Source organism: Grampus griseus (genome assembly GCF_964374135.1).
Source record: "Grampus griseus genome assembly, chromosome: 12".
NCBI classification, from domain to species: Eukaryota; Metazoa; Chordata; class Mammalia; order Artiodactyla; family Delphinidae; genus Grampus; species Grampus griseus.
Genome location: NC_139006.1, coordinates 1,425,023 through 1,448,262, shown reverse-complemented (window position 1 = coordinate 1,448,262; position 23,240 = coordinate 1,425,023). Strand labels below are relative to the sequence as shown.

At 57.8% G+C, this 23,240-nt stretch overlaps 1 protein-coding gene across 1 annotated transcript in view; it reads left to right on the top strand.

Annotated features, from left to right (window-relative positions):
- ADGRD1 (adhesion G protein-coupled receptor D1) overlaps window positions 1–23,240 on the top strand; it is a 145,473-nt gene that overhangs the window by 103,559 nt on the left and 18,674 nt on the right. Inside the window, exons 16-20 of the mRNA XM_082668155.1 lie at window positions 10,494–10,597; window positions 12,036–12,147; window positions 14,680–14,833; window positions 20,008–20,074; window positions 22,492–22,558. Coding sequence (XP_082524281.1) covers window positions 10,494–10,597; window positions 12,036–12,147; window positions 14,680–14,833; window positions 20,008–20,074; window positions 22,492–22,558 — 504 coding nt within the window. The remainder of the gene's footprint in view (window positions 1–10,493; window positions 10,598–12,035; window positions 12,148–14,679; window positions 14,834–20,007; window positions 20,075–22,491; window positions 22,559–23,240) is intronic.

The following is a 23,240-nucleotide window of genomic DNA, read 5'->3' as shown; positions in this document are numbered from 1 at the left end:
GGAAGTCAGAGCAGGCAGGATCAGGGACTGCCCCCTGGCTCCCTCAAGGGCTCCTTGACAGCAGCCTGGGCCTGGACGTCTGTCCTGGGAGGCGGCAGGAGCAGTGTGCCAGGACAGGTGCACCTGGGAAGGCTGGACCACAGGGGCCCCTTCACCTTCCCATCAGTCAGGGAGCCTGGGGCCGGGGGCCTGGCAGCCACAGGGAAGGAACTGTTTCCTGAGACAGAGTCACAGCCTGTGGTCTGCAGGCTGACTTTGGCCGGTGGACGTGTTTCAGTTAGTCCTTTAGTCAATATTTAATTTTTTTAATTTATTTTATTGGACAAAATAACATTTTACAACGTTGTGTTACTTTCTGCTATACAGCAAAGTGATTCACATTCTCTTTCATATTCTTTTCCATTACGGTTTATCACAGGATATTGCATAGAGTTCCCTGTGCTCTACAGTAGGACCTTGTTGTGTATCCATTCGAGATATAATAGTTTGCATCCACTAATCCCAACCTCCCACTCCATCCCTCCCCCACCCCCTCCCCCTTGGCAACCACAAGTCTGTTCTCTAGGTCTCTGTTTCTGTTTCATAGACAAGTTCATTTGTATAATATTTTAGATTCCACATATGAGTGATATCACATGGTATTTGTCTTTCTCTGTCTGACTTGTCCTAGCCATTATAAACAGTGCTGCAGTGAACACTGGGGTGCACGTATCTTTTCAAATTATAATCTTCTCCAGATATATGCCCAGTAGTGGGATTGCTGGGTCGTATGGTAGTTCTATTTTTAGTTGTTTCAGGACCCTCCATACTGTTCTCCATAGTGGCTGTATCAATTTCCATTCCCACCAACAGTGTACGAGGGTTCCTTTTTCTCCACACCCTCTCCAGCATTTGTTGTTTGTAGACTTTTTAAAATGATGGCCATTTTGCCATTTGTCAACATTTCAAAACTCAAAGATATTATCTAAAATTTTGGATTTCTGGTTTTCTTAAAAAGAAGAAGATCTGGCCACACAGAGCTTCCACTCCTGGCGGAGCAGCCCTGCTCCCTGCAGGTGGGGGTGTGCACTGCAGTTCTCCACAGTCCCCACCACTCCCTATCACCTCCCTCACCCTAACCCATTCATTATCATGTTCTCATTACTCTGCTTTTAGGAAGACAGTAAAATGCTTCTTGTTCTCTTCTCCGCTGGGAAAGTGACATACACACTAAGAGGAGCTGTTGGAAAAGGAAGGGCGATAAAGATGCCTCTTTCTGGAAGGATAGTTTCCCTTGTCCAGCATGTATGCACACTCCCGGCTGGCCTCCTGGATTTATATAAGCTGCCTCTCCGGAGGCACTGGCGTTTGTGGTCTCTGACTCAGAGGGGTCCATGTCCTGAAGCAAACTCCAGGCTCTTCTGGGCATTTCTAAATCTAGCCGCTGGTGGGAAAGGAAGGGCACGGCTGGGGCACACCACGCCTTCCTGAGGCTGGAGCTGCAGTGCGGGGCTGGGAAGGGGGTGGTGTCCCGCCTTCATAGGAGCCCCTTCTCCATCTCTCAGGGCCCATGTCCAGTCTGGCTGATGGTTAGAGGACCCACCGGTGGCTGCCACACCCTCAGACTCTAGCTGCCAGGGAGGGGCGCAGGAGCCTAATTACAGGACGGCCCTGGGGCTGGTGAAATGCCCCCGCTCTGAGCTGTATTTGTGGTCCTGGTGGGCGTATCGCAGACAGGCCAGGCCGGCATTTAGTCCGGTGCTGGCGAGGGCTTGATTCACCATCGGGAAGCAGGTTCTTTCCTCCAGGATCTCCAAGCGTGCGTGTCACTTAGGCACCTTCTGATGAGTACCTCCTGTGTGTGGCTGTGTCCGCATCACTGGGGTGTGGCCAGCAGCGGCCCCACTCTGCTTCCCGGTCAGCTAGGCACTCAGTCCCTCCCCCAACACACCGCATGACCTTGAGCAAGGGCCCGCTCTGAGCGTTGGCTTCCCTGCCTGTGACGTGGGTGAGGACCCCCCTCCTCATGGAGCTGGGGGGGGGGTCAGACACCTCCCAGCCCAAGTACTGAGCTCGGAGCACCCAGCCCCAGGCACCCGGCCTGACCGAGGCCACGGTGATGTGAGCACCAGCACCCGCCTGGGATGTCCTGGCAGCGAGGAGCCTCATCAGAGAGGAGTAGGGAGGGGACTGGCATGGAGCGGGGCTGAGCCTGGGGACCACAGACCTCCCGCAGGCAGCATCAGAGCTCCGGCGGTGTCTCTCCTGCTTCTTTCATTCTTCCGGAGGACGGCAGGGCCCTGAGCCTCTACGTGCGGAGTCAGGACTACTGTCTCCTTGTTGACGGGGGTCCTGTGGGAGGAGGGAGCTGAAAAGTCCCCTGTTTTGCCTTTATTCCCCCCCACCCAGGATGTAATGCCTCACCCTGTGCATCTGCACACGGAGGGGCCGGTCCTGAATACCTTCCTCTTGCAGACCCAGAAAGGCCCCCGCATCACTCCTGTTCCCTGGTCCCTGCAGTTATGTAGGAAAGGGTAGCAGACAGGCTCCCGCTGGGTCCTGGACGGTCCTCTGGGCTCTGCCTTGCACCCCCGCTCTCTCCCTTCTGCTGATTCACCAGCCAAGCCCTTCTAGGCTGTGTTCGGACCAGGAACTTCCTCTTCCCACCCGCCATCCATGTCCACGGAGTGAATCTCACCAGCCTCTCCGGAGAGCCTGGGACGGTGCTGAGTGGGGCACTGGAGAGGTGCAGAGAGTGCCTCCCTTCCCCCCTCCTACCTCCCCTGCCCCTCCCATCTCTCTCCCTCCTGCCTCCCCCTCCCCTGCCCCTCCCATCTCTCTCTCTCTCCTCTCTCCCCCTCCCCTGCCCCTCCCATCTCTCTCCCTCCTGTCTCCCTCCAGGGCTTCCTAGGGCCCTTTCCCTGAGTCCTTGCCTTGCTGCCTCTCTGGGGTGGGCATGTTGGCTGAGCTCTGGGGCTGGGCCACTGCCTGCCATCCCCTGCCTCCCCCTTAGAGCCCCAGGCACGCAGGCATGCGACCACCTGGGACTGGTGGAAACAGGCTGAGGAGGTAGGAGCAGACATTAGGGTGCAGGAGACAGCAGCCTGGTGCGGTGGGGATATCAGCTTGGCCATGGGCCCGGCCCTGCTGTCCTGGGAACGGTGCCTCTCTGTGGGGTCAGGACTCCCCGCCGCCCCCCGCTGGCAAGTTTCATTATCCCCCAGGGTCCTCCCCCGAGACCCAGGCTGCTACTTCAGGGGAAAAGCAGCCACTGCTTCATTTCTCCTAGAATCTTCTGAGGAGCATCTGCTCTGGAGCTGTGATGGGGCTTGAGCTGCAGGGGAAGCTGACAGCGGGGTCCCCGAGGGGCCCTGTCTCAGGGCTGCCCTCAGGCTCGAGAGCTCCCTCCGTGGGGTTGGGGTGTGAGCATGGTGGCCAGGAGCGAGGATGCCGGGAATGAGCCAGGGTGGAGCTGGGGTGTCTCCATCCCGAGGATCCAAAGACTGATGTGCAGCCCCCCAGAGCAGGGGAGACAGGAGAGAGAGAGAGAGGCGAGGCAGGGGGCCAAGGGCTCCCCAGTGCTTTGGGGTGGTCAGCTCCGGGCTGGAGGACTGAGTTGGGGATTGAAGTGTGTTATGACCCAGATCGGGTAGATTCCACATTGTTTGTCCTAAGCGTTATGGATCTCCGCATGGTGGTGGAAAAGGGCAAAGGGGAACCATCTTTGATAAGCTGCCGCCACCTGTGTCAGGGGGTGGGAAGCCCCACGGGAGCCCAAGGGCTCCTTGCCGGCCTGAGGTGAAGCCAGGGTCAGTTCCTTGGGGTGTGTTTGCTGTGAAGATGCCACAGCACGTGGGAAAAGTGCCACAACACAGAAGGCGGGGTTGAGCACGCCGGCCCCCCCCCCACCCAGGGTCTCCCAGGGCCCCGCCCGGAGCGGCGGCGGCTGTGTCACCGCAGGCAGTCTCCGTGTCACCCGCTCTTCCTTCGGCACAGGGCTGCGTGCGGTAAAGACTGGTGCGCTTTTGAAAGACGTATCGGTGCGTGCTGGTGACCGTCCCGTCTCTGACTCCGCGGACCTGCCGCATTCATTTTACCGCTGCGCACCTCGCCCCGCCCACCCCGTGATTTCTCTGCGGATCGACGTCAGGTGGCGACAGTCTGGCTGCTGCAGACAATTAAGTATCTGTGTGCAGACGCCCTTCCCTCCACTGTGACAGGGGACGTGCTGGGTCAAGCCGCGCGAGGCTTTAACTTTTCACAGACGCTCGAAGCCACCGTTTATGGGGAGGGGTCTGCTCCAGCCCCGCCTCCGTGCAGAGAGCGTTGGGGTGACTGGTGTCTCCCCCAGCAGAGGCTGTACGCGCTTTGCAGTCTCAGTGTTGAGTTACCGCCGCCCACCCCCGTGTGTGAAGCTGGAGGTCACACAGCTTCCAGTTAGTGTCTTGGGGGCTGGGCTGCCCAGGGCTGGACGCAGGAGAGATCCGTTCCCCAGGACCCGAGTCCTGTCCAGGTCCCGGGCCTTGGCTCTCAGACGCACCCCTCCCCCGCTGGGCTCTGCCTCTCAGGGCTGACGGCTGCTGGCTGGCTTCCCAGGTCCCTGCCCCTTGGGGCTCTGGTAGGAGATGGAGGGGAAGGCGGTGAGGCCCCGTGCCCACCCTCTCTCGCGAGCCTCAGGCGGCTTTCCTGGCCTTGTCTCGGCAGCCCCCCGCTGGGCGCTCCTGCAGCCCGTGGCCCTGGCTTCCCCAGGTGACCATGGGCCAGAGCAGGTGGCTTCCTGCTGTGATTAATTAATGCCTGGGTCGCGCCATCATCCCTGTGGCATCTCTGTTCCCCTCACCCCTTCGTGAACACTGCTCTGAATTAAATTTCCAAATCTTTGAGAGGCTAAAGCGGTTACTGTTTTCCTAGCCGGCCCCAGACCGGTACACAAGCTCTGTGGCTGAGGGGAGGTGGGGAGGCATCCCCAGGAGCCTGGTCTGGGTAACAAGGGGTGAAGGGGCTCCGTCCTCGCCCCCGCTGACTCCTTTGATGAGGTAACTAGCCTGAGGAAGGCAAGTCACTGACATCTTTCGAAAGACATAGGAGCCAAGTCCTCATGCATCCCATGGGGAGAGATCCCACCCGATGCACCGCTGCAGGGCTGTGGGTACCAGACCAGGCGCCGACGGTCTGGTACAGATGAACTTTGGACAGAAGCTCATCTCTGCCTGTCCTTGGGGCTGTGGGCTTATTTCCACCACTGGAATGTGAGATTCACCTGCAGTCTGGACTCAGCGCAGCGGGTGTGGCCGGCAGAACCTGCGGCTTGTTAAGCCCAGGGACTGTCACCACACCCCCGGCTGCCCAGGGGCTGCACGCCCCTCCTGTCCAGGGCTGAAGGAAGGCATGGGGCTCAGCCGCCCCCGGGGGGGAGGGCAGCTCCACCTGGATTCCAGCAGGAGCGGAGACCAGAGGCAGGACGGAGCCGGCCTGGTGAAGAGCTGGGGTTGGGTGGCAGAAGCAGAGGAAATGGAACACAGGGTCCCGGGGCAGCGGGGGCTGAGAGCATCCGCATCCGGCTGATCCAGCGAGTGGGCTGCGCGCTCAGATGTGTCCCCACTTGTCCTTCACTCTGCTCGGCCGCAGGTTCCCCTGACAACTGCTTTCCTGCCGAGCCCAGCCAATGAGAGCCAGGCACGACGTGCTGCACCTCTGCTCTCGCTCACATGCTCCTGTCGCTGCCTGTGTCACCTCCGTGGCCCCTGCTGCTGCCGTGCCCCCTCCGCCGCCGACCTCAGCTCATGGGACAGGCCTGCTGTGTTTCCAGCTCTGCCAGTGGCCCCAGCTCCACTCACATCACCCCTTCCCATTGTCCCTCCCACCCTACAAGGGCAGAGGCTCTTGCTGTGGCTGTTCTCTGGGGACCCTCACCATCATCTCCTTTTTCAGGGTTTCCCACACTTTTACACCTACTTCCTATGTTCAGTCCCCTCTGCTGAATCTTTCCAGAGGCGTGGACCCTCCTGACGGAGTGACTGAGGTGGTGGAGGCAGAGGTGCAGGCGGGGCTGATCCCGCGGGGGCCTTGGAGACCCTGGGAACGATGTGGATTTCATTCTGGGTGCAGGGGTGCCCAGGAGGCGGGTCAGCTGGGAGCCATGTGTGCTGAGTGGCGACTGGCTGAAGTGGGGAGCACTGGGGGGTCCGGGGGGTAGAGGAGGTTAAGGCAGGGGCTCTGGAAACTGGGGAGAAAGAGGGATGTGTGGCCACTTGTCAGCTGAGGGACTGACAGGGCTGGGTGAGCGTGGGCTCTGAGGGGAGAGGGGGGACCCAGGATGACTCTCAGGTCTGGGCCCCCCTCCCCGTCCCCCACCGATCACCTCCACCACGGCCTCTGTGTCCATCACAGCCTGGTCAGTCTCAGAACTGGCATCCTTATTTCTTCCCTCTTGTGTTTATCCGTTTATGCCTTTGTGCATGACCTGCTTTCCCCGCAGTGCAAGCCCCAGGCTTGGCACACAGTGGGCGCTTAATACATGCTTGATGCAGATGGGGGCCCAGGCCTGCTGGGGTCAGCACTGTCTTGCCAGCTGTGCGGTGTCGGGCAGTCACGTTTCCTCATCGTGATAACCAGAATGCCCGCAGGCTGCTCTGCGGGTTCAGCGCCTGCATGCAGCAGGTGCCCAATAAAGGCAGCTCCGTTCTTCCCCTCTTAACCATCCTCTCCTCTGTGGGTGCTCCACTACCCCAGACAGGCACTCTGATCTTTGGTCCATCTCTAGAGCATCTGGAGTTTGCCAGTCCTCTGTTAGATGCCGGGGACCCCGACACGAGCAGGACCGTCAACTCTTGTCTCCGTGGACCTCACCACTTAGAGAGCGTGCTGCTTCCAGCCCAGGAGACCCTCTCCTGTCCTCTCTGTGCACTTCCTGCCATGTGTCGGGGCCTGTGTGAAGCCCACACCCCCTCCCGTCCAACTTCACAAGGCACAGGCTGTTTGCAGGTTACAGTGGAGCCGCGTTTAACACAGGATGCGAGTTCACTTAATACACTGACAACCCAATGGGCTGAACGTGTGTTAAAGTTATAAAGCTCTTATATAAAAAGAGAGGGAAGTAAACCCTTCAGGCAACCAGGGTCTCTGAGATTGTCCCCCACCAACACACACACCATTCTGCTCTGCGGATTTGACAGGTGTTTGAAACCAGGAAGGTCTGAAGACCCCGACGTCTGCAGGCAAGTTTCTCCTGGTCCCTCCTTTGGTCTGCCTCAGTGCTATTCAGACCACCGAACAGAAGAAGGATATATGAGGTTCTGCACGGACTGCGGGTGCTCCAGATTATGGGGGGTCTTAGGGGTTCTCAAGGGTCCTTTTGATCCCCTGTCATTTTTACCTTATGGCCTCACTTTATAATTCAGGTGCCACGGAAAATGCGACCTTCCAATCTCCTCGCCTTATGTTCTGTGTAACCATTGCAAGATGGGCTGGCCAGGACGTTAGCAAGCGGGGGCCATATCTCACTTTTTACGTGTTCCCTGTCGTGCCTGGCTTGAGGCTGGCTTTGGTTGGGTTTGGTGAAAGTTGTGATGAAGAGTTGGTTGATTGGTGGGGTTGGTTGATGGTGAGATGGGTTGATGGTTGAACTGGTTGATAATAGGGTTGGTTGATGGTTGAATTGGTTGATAATAGGGTTGGTTGATGGTTGAACTGGTTGATAATAGGGTTGGTTGATGGTTGAACTGGTTGATAATAGGGTTGGTTGATGGTTGAACTGGTTGATAATAGGGTTGGTTGATGGTTGAAGTGGTTGATGGTGAGATTGGTTGATGGTTGAACTGGTTGATAATAGGGTTGGTTGATGGTTGAACTGGTTGATAATAGGGTTGGTTGATGGTTGAACTGGTTGATAACAGGGTTGGTTGGTGGTGGAGTTGACTGATGCTGGGGTTGGAAGGCATATGGTACAGGGGTGAGTAGGTGTGGGTCTGAGGCTAGGGCTGGACTCCCATTTATCAGAAGCTCTAGGCCGAGTGTGTGTGCAGAAAACAGGGAAAGATTTCAGCTAGTGTGGCTGGCCAGGTACAGCCCTCACGCCTGGAAGCTTCTACATTGTGCAGTGAACTCTCACGTGAGCCTACTGGAAGCTCCCTACAGCTCTGTGAGTGGAGGAGGTAAACTTTATTATCTCTCTAAGAGGTATGTGAACAGTGGTGTCGATTAAATTCATCTTTTATGGTGAATCAGTGGGGGAGTCAGGGGAGTAGACTTGAGGGCTGTTTCTACCCTAAAACCTTCAGCAAATACCTGTGGAAAACCATCATTCTCAGTAGTACCCTGCTGTTCTCAGAGCCGTGGTTGATGAGACGGTGGAAGTCTCAGGAACGTGATCTCTGTCCTTAAAGAGCTCACCATCTCTCTGGGAGTAAGAAGACTCTGCCGTGAAGTGGGACAGTAGTATCAGAGTGGGACGCATACCACTGGGGGGCTGTGAGATGTTTGGGCAGCACAGCGATGAACAGGGACGGGTAGAGCTGAGACTTCGGGGTGCGAGGACTCATGCGGAGGACTTGGGCTCAGGGCCAGACTAGGACCGGGACGTCCCAGTGGCAATGGGGTGAAGGTGTCACGGGACCAGGCTAGCTCCTGGATAGTGACGTGTTGCTGTCCTTCATCTGCTCTCGTTTCCACTGATTATTTAAGTTAATTTCAATTAGGTGAGTGCTGCGGAGGTGGACCGTGGTTTCTAAGAACGGTTGATGGTCTGTGATGCCCGTAAACTCTGGTAACTGATACTTCCCTACACCTCTAGGCAGAGATCGTTGCGATGGTGGGACAGGACTTCTCAGCTGTCTCATGAGACAGCAGAGAAAGGTGGCATAGTTGGTGTAATGTTAGTGATTCCTCACCTGGCTTTAGTTCTGCGTTTCTGAAAAGTATCGCTTGAAGTAACGGCACTGCCGAAGAGGTACTGTCTTCCCCTCCCCCAAAGAGTTTGAGAAACGCCAAGGTTGACGTAGCTGTCTCTATCTATATATTTACCTGAAGGAGTCTCAGAAGCCTTACGTTGCTTGTATTCACCAGAAGTCTTTAAAGGCAGATAGAGAGTGCAGCTTTCCCGAAACTTATCTAAAACCAGAAACATCATTTCACAGAAGAGCAGTGACAGCGTCGCTCAGGAATTAGTGTGAAGCAATACAGTGCAGGAAAGCGGCTCTAGGAGTATATTTCCATTTGCCTTCCTCAGACATGTGATGGCTCAGAACACCGCTCGGCCTTTCTATCTGCAGATGGAGAACTTTAGGGTCCAGATCTTGGGATGTTGCCGATAAGCCTGCTGCAGGAACGCACTGGTGGCCCCTCCTGTCTAGGAAGCTTGTTTTCCTGCACAGACAGGGGTTACCCATGAGGGCCCTCCCGCCCCCCTGTCCAGGGCTGCTGGGTCCAGGCTTCCACCTCCCCTGCCAGGGATTCAGCCAGGGACTGAAAGTGTTTCTTGACTCCTCATTACGTTATCAGTTCTCGGAAAACGACCGGTTGGCTCCCAGATTGTTCCCTGTGACCCACTTACGTTTCCTGGTGGGGCCTCCTGGGCCCCGCGTCCTGGACGACAGCCCTTTTCCGAACCTCAGAGTTGCCTCCTTTTGTTCCCAGTTAAGTCCCGGGGAACAGGGAAGAAGGCAGTATACTGGAGGCCGAGGTCCCCGGCGTCCTGGCCAAGGCTGCAGGGACCCTGAGGTCTGGCGCCGGCGCCAGTGCAGAGCGAGCTCCAGGCTGGGTCTTCAATGCTGCGGGGGAGCAGGAACCGGCAGCGACCCCTGAGGGAAGCTGCGCTCCTAGGCGTTTGGCTTAGGGAGCCCGGGGTTTCTTGGATCCCAGGGTCAGATGTACATGACCTCAGAGGCCACAGCTCCTGGAGTCCTGGGTTGTGCTGCTAGGTGAGCTGTGGTTTCTGTCACCGTCCTTTGTGGCTTTGCATCCACTGGACTTACCGCGTATGTTTATGCTCTACTGGGCATCAGGGATACCAGCAGAACCCTTACATTGCGCTGAGCACTTCACATATGAAAATTCACTCCTAGGTCGTCAGCTGGGACTTGCACCGGGGCCTGTGGGTCAGGCTCTTAAGAGAACCCTGCATGCGGGGCGCAGGGGCTCGGGGCGGGCGGGCGGCCTGCGCGGGGAGCAGTGGGGGAAGGGAGGTGATGCGGTAGCAGCGCAGGGGCTGGAGGGATGTGAGTGATGGGTGGAGCCATTTGGAGCGTCTGAAACGCGCAGAACCAAGGGCCAACACCAAAGGACTGGCCCTCTGGGTGGCAACACCAGGGCGTCAGGGGGAGAGGCAGGCACTGGCGGTCACCACCAAGCCCGGACGGTCTAGTGGCTGCCTCGTGCTCAGCTTTGCATTAGCCCTGGGACCCCTTCCAGCCTGAAGCCCCGCGATCAGGCTCGGGCCACATTAACCACAGGGCCAGTCCCCCTCTAGGGCCCGGACCCCGCGGCGGCTGACTGCCTCCGCTCTGCTTCCCGCACAGCTCACGCGCGGACACCAGGTGGCGCTCTCGTCCGTCAGCTACATCGGCTGCTCGCTGTCCGTGCTCTGCCTGACCATCACGCTCGTCACCTTCGCCGTGCTATCGTGAGTCACCTTCTGCTGTCCCCCGGGTCTCCCAAGAGGTTGGGCAGCTTTGTGCAAATGTCAGTGCCACCCCTGCCCACTTCGATTTCCCTTCTGGCACTTGTACTCGGGAGGCGGCAAATGCCGGCCCCTATGTAGAGTCTGCACACGGTGTGTGACAGCTGGACGGCTGGTCCTCGATTACCTTTTGTTTTGAAATCTGGGGCGCAGGGAGGGGGCTCTGGGCGCTGGGAAAGAGAGAGGGGAGAGGAGGTGCCGTGGAATTGGAGGGCACCCGGCTTCAGCTAACCTGGAAGGCTCTGGAAAGGCCCCCAGCCCACAAGGCTTTCTGTCCTCTGGCCAGGGGAGAGCCAGAACTGAGGACCCCCCAAAATATATCAAAACAGCCGGCTTTGTGGGGCTGGGCTGCAGGAGGCCCCGGGGTGGGAACAGGGCTCCCTGCCGGCTGAAGCCACGTCTGGTCAGAGATTGAGGGCACCCTGCAGCCCCCCAAGTAGAGGCCGGCAGCTCAGTCCATCCGTGGCCCTTTCTGAACTGGGACAGAAAACTAAGATGAGAGCCGTGGGTCTGGGCGGACAGCTGACTGAGCGCTGCTCGCACACTCCCCTCCGAGCTGCTGGGCCTCAGAGGAGGGCGTTCTCCCCACACCTGGATGGGCCCGCTCTCCGGGGACGCGCGGGAGTTTATCTGCCCCTCTTCCTCCACTCCTGGGGTTCCTCCTGGGGGTTCCCAGGTTTGGTTGGCCCGGGGCTGAGGCTGTCAGCTTCCCGGCTCCCCCATCCCCGCTGCTGCCCACCCGGGACCTGGGCGCCCTGGGGGGTGGGGGCAGGGGTACACCCTGGACACAGGAGCTTCTGGAGGGATCCGAGCCAGGTGAGAGGAGACCGGCGCGGGTTTGGAGGGACCCCAGCCTACGCTCAGGACGTTCCTCGTTCCCCAGCTATTTGCTCAGCAAGCCAGCCCCACGCACGCGTAGTCAGCTCTGAGGACGCAGCTGCGCCCGAGACAGATAAAAACACACCTGGCTGCGGGGGTGGGGGGCAGACAGCGAGTGAGGATGCACAGGCTGGAGACACGTCTTCACAGCCATCCGAGCCCTGAGAGCAGTTCAGAGAGGAAGCGGGGCTCCTTCAGGCTCGGGAAGTTCTCTCTAACGGGAGACCTGGGAAGGGACTTCACTGCAGAGGAACGGCTGGTGCAAAGGCCCCGAGGCGGGAGCAGGCTGGGGGTCTTGGAGAGCCTCCAGGAAAAGGGGGTCTGTGAGCAGGGGAAGGGACGAGCTGAGTCAGGCAAGGATCAGGCCCTGCAGGGCCTGTGGAAGGAGCTGCGTCGTTTCCAAGGGTAACGGGGAGCCATCGAGGGTTCACAGCCGGGAGTGGCAGCATCTGGGCTTATCAAGCCCTCCCTGGTGGACTCACCCCTACCTCTCTGCCCCCAGCTCGGTCAGCACCATCCGGAACCAGCGCTACCACATCCACGCCAACCTGTCCTGCGCCATCCTGGTGGCCCAGGTCGTGTTGCTCATCAGCTTCCACTTCGAGCCGGGCACGGTGAGTGGCCCCCTTGGTCCTGCTGGGCCCACAGCCGGCCTCCCTCCCATCCCCTCCTCCCCCGAACGTCGTCAGGGGTGGTACCTTCTCCTGCTGGCTTCAGTTCAGAATTCAGACCACCGGACAGCCAGGCTCTGTTTCCTCTGGGAGAGACAGGGAAGATGACAGGTACGAGTGGCTTCCCCGCTCAGCATCAGTCTCGGTAATGCCCACACTTACGGCCCTGACCGCGTGCTGGGCGCCGTGCTGAGGGCTTACGTAGATCCACTCCGTCAATCCTCGTCACAAGCCCACGAGGTGATGCCGTGGTAACCCGCCTGCTATAGATGCCAGGTTGAGGCACGAGGGAGTTACAGCCACTCACCCAGGGTGGCCTGGTGAGCACTGACTGGGTGCTGACCTCGTGCGGTCTTGCTGCCGACACCGCCCTCTATCGCTGCTCTGACCATACACACAGCCGCACCCCCTCTGCCTGCCAAGGGCCGGCGCTCTCTGCAAACGGTCTGTGAAGACCCAGACCCACCTTTTCTCTGCCCTTTGTATCAGGCTGGGGGTTCTCCGGGGGCCTAGGAAGTCTTAGATCTCACAGAAAGTGAAATGCTGAGACCAGATTGACCCAGGCTTGGGTGACGTGGGTTGTAAACCTGGTTGAAGGGAAGAAGAAGTAGAGATGTGCTCGCGCTACACCAGGAAGGAAGGGGAACCAAGCAGTGTAAGTCAGTTGTCCTGGGGCGCGATCACGATTGGCTAATGGAAGATGAACTCTTTATCCCATGAAGTGAGGGTCAGCAGGGCGTCTTGTCCTCCCTGCCCAGCAGGGTCCTCAGCCCACCTGCCCGTCCTGGGGCTGCTGCCTAAGGAGAGGTCCGCCCTCCACTGCTCACAGGTTTGGGGGTTCAGCGAAGCATCTAAGAAGTTCCTGGCTGTGCCGTGGACAGATGAGGCCTCTGCACCAGCCTCATTCTCTCCTACTGGATGCTTTTCAAGCTCCACTGTGGATCATCACACGGGGTTTTCTTAAAATACAGATTTGGGTTCAGCTGGAATTCCTATTTCCATCAGGTTTTCAGGTGACGCTGAGGCTGCCTGTCCAAGCCACACCGTGAGGAGTGAGCCCCACCTGTGTGATGGCAGCAGGAGGGGAAGCGGTCCAGGCGCCCATCATGCAGATGGCGACCCCAGGGACTGGGGGAATCTCCTGTGTGTCTAAAATCCCAGGCAGGGCTCTCAGTGATCCGTCCATTGGATCACCTCTGTGGCAGACAGGACAGGTGACTGTGGTGGCCAGTCTCTGTGTGGGGAGGGGCCGCTCCCCACATGAAAGGGGCAGCTGGTCCTAGAAGACGCAGGGCCACCGGTGCTGGGACTACAGAAATAACAGATGTGTCCCATATTTGTATCTAACTTTAACAGAGCCTAACGACCAGAAGCGCGGCATTTCAGTAACTTGTTCCTTTTTGGTTTTTCCTGAGAATCCACTGATCAGGGGGCCTGGGGAGGACAGGACGCGGAGCCCCTATAGAGATGGTTGTTCTCGGTTTTCATGTTTGTTTTCTCCCCCAGTCTCCTGGTTCCCTGGCCCTTGTATCTGAGCTTAGGGATGGGTGGCGGGGGACTCACAGAGAGCGTGGGTGGGGGGATCTCTGATTGAGGCTCCGGGGGAATCTGAGCCCACATGGCTGAGCTTGGAGTTGTGGCCAAGACACTAGGAGCAAAAAGGGGGACCAGCAGACAGCTGCCGCCCTGGACAGGGGAGAGGAGCGCGCAGTGCTGAGCAGGCCCTGCCCCTGCCTGCTTGTCACACACAAGGCAGGGGGGCCTTCTGGGTATCAGTGCCCCGAGCAGCCAGAGGGAACAGACATTACAGGTAGTTTGCGCACCTCTGTCCATTACACCTGCTGAGAGTAAAGCCCAGTGAAGCGGCCGTGTCGCTCAGGCCTTTCGGCTCCAGGTAGGTAACCAACACCTTGAAATGGAGAACTGAAAATTCCTGAGTCTAGAGGTTTCAGCCACGTCACAGGCTGCTCTCTCTCTGCCCCTCAACTCCCTTCCCCTCACGCGCTCCACTCTGCACGCCTCGCCTCCGGGCCGGGGTGGCTTCCACAGCTCCGGGCTCCTGTCCTTGGGTCCTTGCGTCCAAAGGAAGGAGGGAAACCTGCTCACCGGCGCCTCCACCCACCCCAGAACCCACGCCCAGCAACCCAGCCGGTCACGTGCCCACCCCTGAGCCAATCCTGCTGCAGGGATGGGGATGTTTACGCTGATTGGCCGGACCGAGTCCCTGCCCTCTCATGAACCAATCACTGTACCTGGGAGGGGGTGTGGTGCAGTGATTGGCTACTGCCCGAGTCACGTGCCCCACTCAACTCACTCAGCTGGGAAAGGCAAGACGCGACTCCCCAGGAAGGAAGTGGGGCCACGTGTTTAGAAGGCGCTCCCCAGAAAATGGGTGCAGGGACGTTGGGACAACAGCACCCACCCACTGCTCACACCCGAGAGAGCTTACCCTCCCTGCCGTTGCTTTGCTCCTAGGCCCCGTGCCAGGTGCTGGCCGTGCTCCTGCACTACCTCTTCCTGAGCGTCTTTGCGTGGATGCTGGTGGAAGGGCTGCATCTCTACAGCATGGTGATCAAGGTCTTTGGATCAGAGGACAGCAAACACCGCTACTACTACGGGATAGGATGGGGTAGGTGGGGATGGGATGGGGCAGCTGGGGCAGAGGTGGGTTGTGATTTCATCTTCATGTGAAACGCCTCTGGGAGGCCAGGTGCTCTTCGGGTTGGACTTCCCCTCACTGTTTTTCAGAAAAGTCAGTTTCCGTGGGGAGTGCTTAGGATTTCTCTGTTCTAATGGTCGGCTTCCCTCCTCCCTGGGAAGAATCCCAGAGGCACTGCTCTGGAGCCGGTGCGGGGACAGTGGCCTGCTTCTCTCGGATTGACGCCCCGGCTTTAATGCAGGGCATCAGGCACGGAGGTGGCCTCTAGTCTCACAGTGTATGGGTGCCCTGGGGCGAGGGCAGTCAGGGCCCTGTATTCTCAGCCAGCCACGCCTGGGATGGACCCTGTACACTAGGGCTTGTGGTTGGAGGGAGGAAAGGAATTCTGATCTCTCGGTCGCTCTTGCCTGGAATAGAGTTTCTGCCCCGTGGTCCTGGGGAGAATGAGAAGTGCAGGCAGCCTGCCCCAGGCTCTCGACTGGGTCCCGGGGGAGGGAGCCTGTCTTGGTGGCCACAGCTGCCTGGAGCGGAGCAGGTTGTAGCCCAGGTGTCCCAGCGTGTCAGGTTTACCCAGACTTAGTAGGTTTTCTTGAATAAATTTTTCTTAATTTGCTGCATGCCCTTAAGAAAATTTATAGAGACCCTAAGTGGTTGTGTTGTTTTAAAGCTAACTTGCACGAGTTATGGTGGTCCTTCAATCTGGGAGTCGCCTCCCCAGTGGCTTGACTTTGTTTAACTTCCGTCTTGCCCATCGTGAGGAGCCCCACGGCACAGGAGACCCTGCTTCCCGCCAGAGTAATTGACGCCTGGCATTCTTGCATCTGCCGTAAAGCATTAATGCAGCATAAGGGACCTGCTACTCCTTTTTAGTTTTCTTGAGATAGATTTAATTTTCACGGTCCTCATGGCGCAGGGAACATACAAACATTTTACTTTGTGCTTTGAGCTCCTAGCATAGTTCATTGGGGGGACGTAGTGGAGGTAAGTTATGTGCCCCTCCTGGCTTTCCCGGGGGCCTGGAGAGGCTCACCGGGGCCCACGTGGAGAGAGGAGACACAGCAGCCGCCTCCCAACTGGTGTGGCCTCGCAGGGAACTCCTGGTGCTTGCCGGTGACGCCCTGCGGGACCAGTGACGCCCTGCGTCCCGCCTGTGGGCAGACTGGCCGTCCCTTACGCGCGTCTCCGCACCTGGACGCCTGCGCTCTGGCTGGGCTCCTCGCAGCAGCAGGAATGTCCTCTCCTCTCTGGTTCCTTCCTGGTGAGCCCAACTCAGGCAAGACCTTCTCCTTCCGTCCTGCCGCGACTCCTTGACAGAGGAGGGTCGCTCCTGCCTCCGGCTTCTGACTTCATTGAGTAAAAGGTTTACAGGACAAGTGACCAACCACCTGTAACGGCTGGTTTCTTTACGGGAACGGTCAAATAGCTTAGAGATATGTGCGCGCACACACACGCACACACCCCGTAGCCACAGCAGGGACAGTTGAAATGAATGAAAAGTGTGGAGTTGGTCTCTGCTGTGACAGGAGTCGGGTATGTTGGTTCAAGATGGAGGTGTGGGTCATAATCCAATCCAGCCCTGAAGGATCTCTTCTTTGGTCTGCACAGCATTGGAGGAAAAAAATGAATGATTTGCCAACACTTAAAAATGGAGAGATTTTGCATAAAATTATAGAGTTCTTTTGAAAGGTGAGGTGATCTGGGAACCCTGAGCTTCCGTTCCTACTTGACAGCATTGGCTGCGACTGTATGGTTTCTGATACCAGCGCCTCTCCTGTGGGTGTCTGAGTGTGCAGCCTCTGTCAGACGCTCCCTGCACATGGAGCGCCGGGCTGGGTTCCAGCAGGGCTCTGTCTCCACGTGAGCGTCCCCTTAACTGATTTCCTCACGGCTCTGAACTGCGTCCTTCCTTCTCATTGGGTTCGACTTGGCTGTGGGCCTAAGTACAGACAGTCTGCAGGCGGCTGGCCTCTCTCTACCTGCAGTTATGAATTAAGAGGGAGCTGGAGGCTGACCCAGGGCCCGGGGGGGGGGTCACCCTGCAGGGAGGGTCCCCCAGAGAGAGGCCACTTCCCTGGAGATTTTCACCGTGCTCTTACCCTGACCTTCAAACGGTATCATGTTTTGAAACTCAAGGACTGTTTTTGGTTGAGTTGGGATTGGAGGTGTCGGATTTAACAACATACCTGCAGTTTAGCTGTACGTCAGGTCCTATGCTTGAACTTGAAAGGTGAGGGTAATGTAATCTCTGTCCTCAAGGGGTCCATGTGGGAACGGGGAGAGCAGGTGAGTGAGAAAACAGTTGAGCCTTTACACGTCGGTGCAGTAGACATGAATCTCTGACCACAAACAGCAGACGCGACTCTCTGACCACAAACTCAGAAGGGAAAGAAATAATCATAAACTCAGAAGCGAAGAAATACAGCTTGCTTTATCTTTCTCTGTTACGACTTCATTTCTTTTGTGAGTGCCCACTCATCTGAGGGTGAAAACGTCATCAGAGCTCATTCTGGACTCCGCCTTTCTCTGAAGTTGCGCTGGTGTCCCAGGGAGGTGACACAGTGCCGAGACCCTGGGACGTGCATCAGTCAGGGCAGGCTAGGTTATGCTGCTATGACAAGCAGCCTCCAGCTCACATGGGGTGGAAACAGTAGCACTTATCTCCTGATCACACTGCGTGTCCTCAGCGGGCCAGTGGCAGTGGGAGGGGCTGTGCTCGGGACAGTCCCTCAGGAGCCCGGGGTGATGGAGAAGTTGCTGCCTGGAGCCACTGCTGGATGCTGTGAGAGAGGAGACGACCTGGGTAGATGTCACCTGGGAAATCAATACTTAGCCGAGAGAGGCATGGGTCAATTCTGTCCACAGCTCACTGCCCAGAAGGAGCCGACAGCTCAACAGCCCCAGGGTGCAGGAGTACCAGCCGCCGCATGCCCAGAACGAGGCATCCGGATGTGGCACGGCGACCCCTACCAGAGGCCGGGCCACTTGTCTCCCAGCGCTGTCATCTCTCCGCCCCTTCTCTGTCGAGGCATCCGCGCCCCTGGGTTAATATTTCACAGCAATGCTCCTTATGGCTGCCCCTCACATCGCCCCTCCCTCCTTCCCTGGATCTTAGGGGCGGCAGCCAGGGAGGCGCCAGTGTGGTCCCTCTGAAAGGTCACCACGTTCCAAAGAGAGCACTTCTTGAGCGCCACAGAGTCACCGTCCGTAGGACGGACCAGAGGACCCCCAACTGCGGAAGCACGTCAAGCGTCTGCATGGGTTATGGGGTGTGAATTTCAGATGATAGCAACAGTGGAAGAGGCATCAGAGCTAGTTAATAAGAGTGGAGATCATTAAACAGAGACGGGCTTCATACATCAGCGCATCCTTCATCACATCCGTGGCCGCAGCGCGTGTGATCCTCACCACAGCCTGATGGGACGTGCTGTCATCTCCGTTTCCAGAGTGAGAACGTGGCGGCCCAGAGAGGCTCAGCTGGTTCCCTGAGGCTGCACAGCTCTTCTGGGGGATCCTGGGAATAGAACGCGGTGCTGCGGCTCCTGCAGCGCGTTTCAGAGAAAGCAGAGGGTAGGGCCCACCTTCTTCTCAGACCCCTCCATCACTGCCCTGTGGCCTGTCCTCTGAGTGTCAGTGTTGCTTTGGGGATCGTAGGAGAAACGTGTCAGTTGTGCAGGCAGAAAAAGAATCTTCACCTCCTCCGTTTAACTTTGGGCAGCAAAGGGATGCCAGCCCCTGACTTGGGCCCCCGCCGTGGCCACGATCCGGGGAGGGGGATGTGGTGTTGACTCAAAGTGAAGCCTCAACCACTGAGTTTGAAAATCCGTCCTTCCAGGCACCTCGGGTTCTTACTGCACCTTCCACGACACCCCCGGACGGGGCCCTGGGGACTCTGCAGGGTCCCGTGTGCACCTGCTGGGCTGTCCTGTGGACCCAGAGCTCACACAGTGCCCACTCCTCCCACACCCCAAGGCTTGAGCTTCCTTGGGAAGATGGGACGGGGGGGAGTCGGTGAGCCATGTCCCCAGGGCCCCTCACCATCTCAGGGCCCATGTGATCCTCCCAAGAGAGCCAGGCAGCGGGGTTCCCTGCAACGTCTGAGGAAACCGAGGCCCCAAGCGAGTGGGTGGCAGGTGCGGGCCGGATCCTCGGCGTCCCCCTTGTCTCCTGTGACTCTGAGTCCCTCAGGGCAGGAGGCCGCAGCCAGAGGCTCCGACACCGAGAAACGCTCTGGCTTCCATGAGGTCATGCACGTGGGTAGAAAACCCGAGTGTGACGGCGGGTCAGCAGCGAGAGGTGCGTCCCCTCCTGGCCCCTGGCCTGTCTACCTCTCCCCAGAGGCTGCTCGCTGGTCTCCTTTGAGGGCCCGGCGACTGTCCAGATGTCCTGTGATGTGGTCAGACTATTTTGACATCAAGACAAAGTGTTTCAGAGACAGGACCGCTCTCCAGAGACTCCTTTTCAAGGAGATCATTTAACGCTGATCCTCAGAGGGCCGGTGTGGAGCTGACCAAGCCACCAGAGGTCGCAGGAGGGCTGAGGCCTTGAGGCGCCCAGGCCTGGAGCTGGGAGCAGGCTTCCCTCTGGGTCCTGGAGCAGATCTCCCATGGGCTGGGCAGGCTCGGCCAGAGGGGCACAGGAGCCGCCTGTTCTAATGTATCTTCCCCTGCCCCCTTTTATCCTAGCAATCTGCAAAATGCAGTGTCCTGGTCAGGAGCCCTTTCTCCTGACCACCCTCTGGAGGGGAGGGTCAGTGGGTGGAAAGGGACCCTTTGCTGTCTCTTCTCCCCCCCCACTTCCCTGCAGGGGAGCAGAGGGAGAGGCTGTGCTCAGGGAGCTGATCGGACAGGGGCCTGGGCATGCCGCTTCCCCAGCAGCCGGGAGGGCGTTGTTTTCAGATACAGAATCAGATTCATAACAGATCTGCCCTAAAATGCGCGTGTGTGTGTGTGTGTGTGTGTGTGTGTGCGCGTGTTAGTTATCGCTTTGTTTAGACTCTCAATTCCTGGAGCCTAGGGGCTGTTCTGTGTCCTCAACACTTAGCGCACGTTTCTTTGTACACGTCAGGTATAAATGAATAAATGAATGAACGTGTCAGAGGAGACTGGAGCAAAGCTAATAAAATTTCCTGCTCTCACTTCCTGCAGGTTTTCCTCTTCTGATCTGTATCATTTCAATAGTCTTTGCCATGGACAGTTACGGAACAAGTAAGAAGTAAGTGAAGGGGTGATCCCTGTGTGGGCAGGACTCCCGTGGGGAGGGGCACGGTGCGGGTCCCCATGGCTCCTTGTCTTGCTGTGTTCTTCTCGGGAGGGGTCTGTCCAAGGCTGGTATCCTCCAGCCCTGGCAGTAAAAAAGGCCTGATAGAGTGAGAAACATCCCTGGCGGTGCTCTGGGCTTCGTCCCACCTTGGAACTAGCATCAAGGGAGTCAGAGTGCCTCCTGCACTGGGTGGCCCCGATAAGTCTCTGTTGGGAGCTTTTCATCCACGTGGCTGTCCTGGACGCACAGCCTGGTCGCCTGTGGAGCCCTGTTTTGTGCTGACCCTTTCTTGGGGTGGTCAGCAAGTACCTCGTACATTAGAAGTCCCATTAAATTACAGCCGAGTGAATACGGGACTGTGTGAATAAGTGTAGTCTGATGTGCACCCGCACGGGGGCATTCTCATCGCTGGGGCAGCAGCACACGGGACTGTGTACGTGCCAGACCTCGTGCCGCTATTTTGAAACTGCAGCTGGTGGGTCCCTAGTTGAATCAGGAAGAGGCTGGGTTGGGACTGTGCAACCAGGTTAGGTGTTCACCTTCCAGAAATTTGAATTCCTTTCCTCCCAAAGAGAAAAAGGCTTTAGCTCACCTGTCTTCAGGGAGCTACCGCCCTCGTCAGCCAAGTTGAAGAACCACTGAGTGACAAGGCCACGGAGAGCTTTTAAGAGGAGAGAGAGGGAGTTCAACACTGTCCCGGCTTCAGCCTGAGATAGTTTCTCAGCTGAGTTGCTAAACTGGGAGGAATCTGGCTTTTTCTGCTTTAGGGCAACAATTTCCTGAAGATGAAGCGCTTAAGGAAAGCGCTCTCTGAGTCCATACTGAAGTAGGAACGATGAGACGTCCCTTGTTCTGGCCCGTTCCTTGCAAGCCCGCGTGTATCCGAAGCCAAGGCACTAATTAAAAGAAGAAACATCTCCTCAGACACATCTCAGTGGCACTTGTTCCGTGTCTTTCCATCTGGGAGCGCAGATGCTGGGCCGCCCACCGTGCGTCTCAGCTCCACGATCTGTTTCTGATGTCAGCCTCTCACCCACTCATGTGCCCGAGAGCGAGGCAGCCCCAGCAAGGGTCCCAAAGCTCACCGAGTGTCTGTGGAGGGCCGGGGATCTGAAGGTCCTCACCCACTTAACCTTCTGCACGAAAATGGTGGAAAGCACAGGCTTCCTCGTGCAGAATCCCCACCCTCCCAGGGAGCCTGGGTTGGAGCTGCCCCTTCGCAGAGGGACCACCAGACTCGCCGTGTGTTTCCATGTTAAGTGCCGCGTCCTCAGACGGGAGGCTCTTTTCTCCAGGCTCTGGGTTCCAGACGGGAACGAGCCTCTTACAGGCGCTGTCACCTGTCTGGGGCATTTCGTGTCTCCTGGTCCAGGAGGTCTCGGGGGAGGACGCGGGCAGCAAGGCAGGGTGCAGGCGTGGACTGGGGTCCCCGAACGTCCCTGGGCCTCAGCTTCCTCCTCTGCAGGGTGGGGTCATCACAGCGCCTGCCTCAGGGGCGCCGTGGGGTTACGGGGGGCGGTGCTGTGCTGTCAGGGGGCTGCGCTGGGTGAGCAGGTGTGAGTGAGTGACCAGGCGGCCCTGCAGGGACGTCCATGTCCTGCGTCCGTGAGGATGCGCCGTATGCCTCACCAGATCCTGGCGGGTGTGCCAGGCCCCCGGGGCTGCCCCCAGATCCAGGGAGGTGACGTGTCTCAGGGACCCCGGGATCTTGGCGGTTCTGATGCTCTGGAGAGGAAGATGGTAGTCCTGCCTGAGTTCCTGGAATCATGTCTCGTAAGCCAGGAGAAATTTCATATCCTCATACTGGACCCTACTTCCCAGATGAGGCTTCTCTGGAAATCACAGCCGTGGCTGGGATCCACTGGGACCTTTCGTCTCAGTTGTGGAGCGGGGTCGGGGGATGGCACTGCCGGGCGATGGAACTGACCGACAGCTGATGAGAAGATGAAGATGGTCCATGCTGCGTCACGTGATGCCTCCTCACTCCTTGAATCCCTGCAGAAGACACTAGTGAAGTCAGTGTTTGAAATGCTCTGGAAGGAAGCCGGCCCCTGGCAAAAGCCCATTTATTTATTTCTCGTAATAAAATTCAAACCTCCTTTGGATTTTGGCTAGACTCTTCAGAGATTGCGAATTTTTCCACTAACGAGGTGACCTGGAAAAGCCTTCTTTTCCCCGAGCCAGTCTGCAGACCTAGAACATTCTTCCCAAGAGCGGGGGGCGTGAGGTCATGGACAGGATACAGACACGTTTGTAGGGATTAACAATGTCATTATGACTGCACCCCACGGTGTCCCTGTACTGTCCTGGACGCAGGGCCCCTGGGACGTGGGATGATGCCCTGGAGTAACCCTCTGCCCCTTCCACAGCTGCTGGCTGTCGCTCGGAAATGGTGCCGTCTGGGCCTTCGTAGCTCCTGCGCTGTTCATCATCGTGGTACGTCCTCTGCCGTGCGGGCGCGGAGCTGGGCTGGGGAGGGGCCGGAGTGGAGGAAGCCCTGGGCTTTGTGGAGGTGCAGCTGGGCCCCCTGAGAGCACGTCCTAAGCTGGGGCAGCATGGGTCCTGTTACAGCCCCTCATGGGGGTGTAACCCAGAGCCTCCTTTCCTCGAATGATACTCAGGAAGGTTGGGCAGGTTTTCAGGTTTAATGCAGATCTGCTTAAGGCCCTCGGTGCTTTTCATGCTGAAGCAGCAGGTGTGGGTGTGTGTCCAGGAGGGGCAGTGCAGACCCAACTGGTTCTTTTCTTTCCCGATGCTCTTCCATGATTTCCTCACGTGCACATCTCCGTGGTCAAGGAGATGCAGGATCCAGGGCTCTGTTAGGGAGTTTTCGTCAGAGTCTCCCGAGAACCACACAAAACAGAATTCCTGTGATAATGAGGGACCTACTCAGAGAGGGTGACAGAAATGGGGATCTCTAAGCTCACAGTCAGGAACGTTTGCCGTGGCTGTGCGTCTGGGGTTCAGACGAGGCCGTCTCCACGTGGTTCTGGCGCCCCACCTCTCAGCTCTGTTCTCCTATCAGTTGGCTCCTTTCTTAGGTAGGTTGCCCCAGATGCTGCTAAGAAACTCTAGGACCACACAGAATTATAATAACTGCCATGGGAAAAAAACCCTC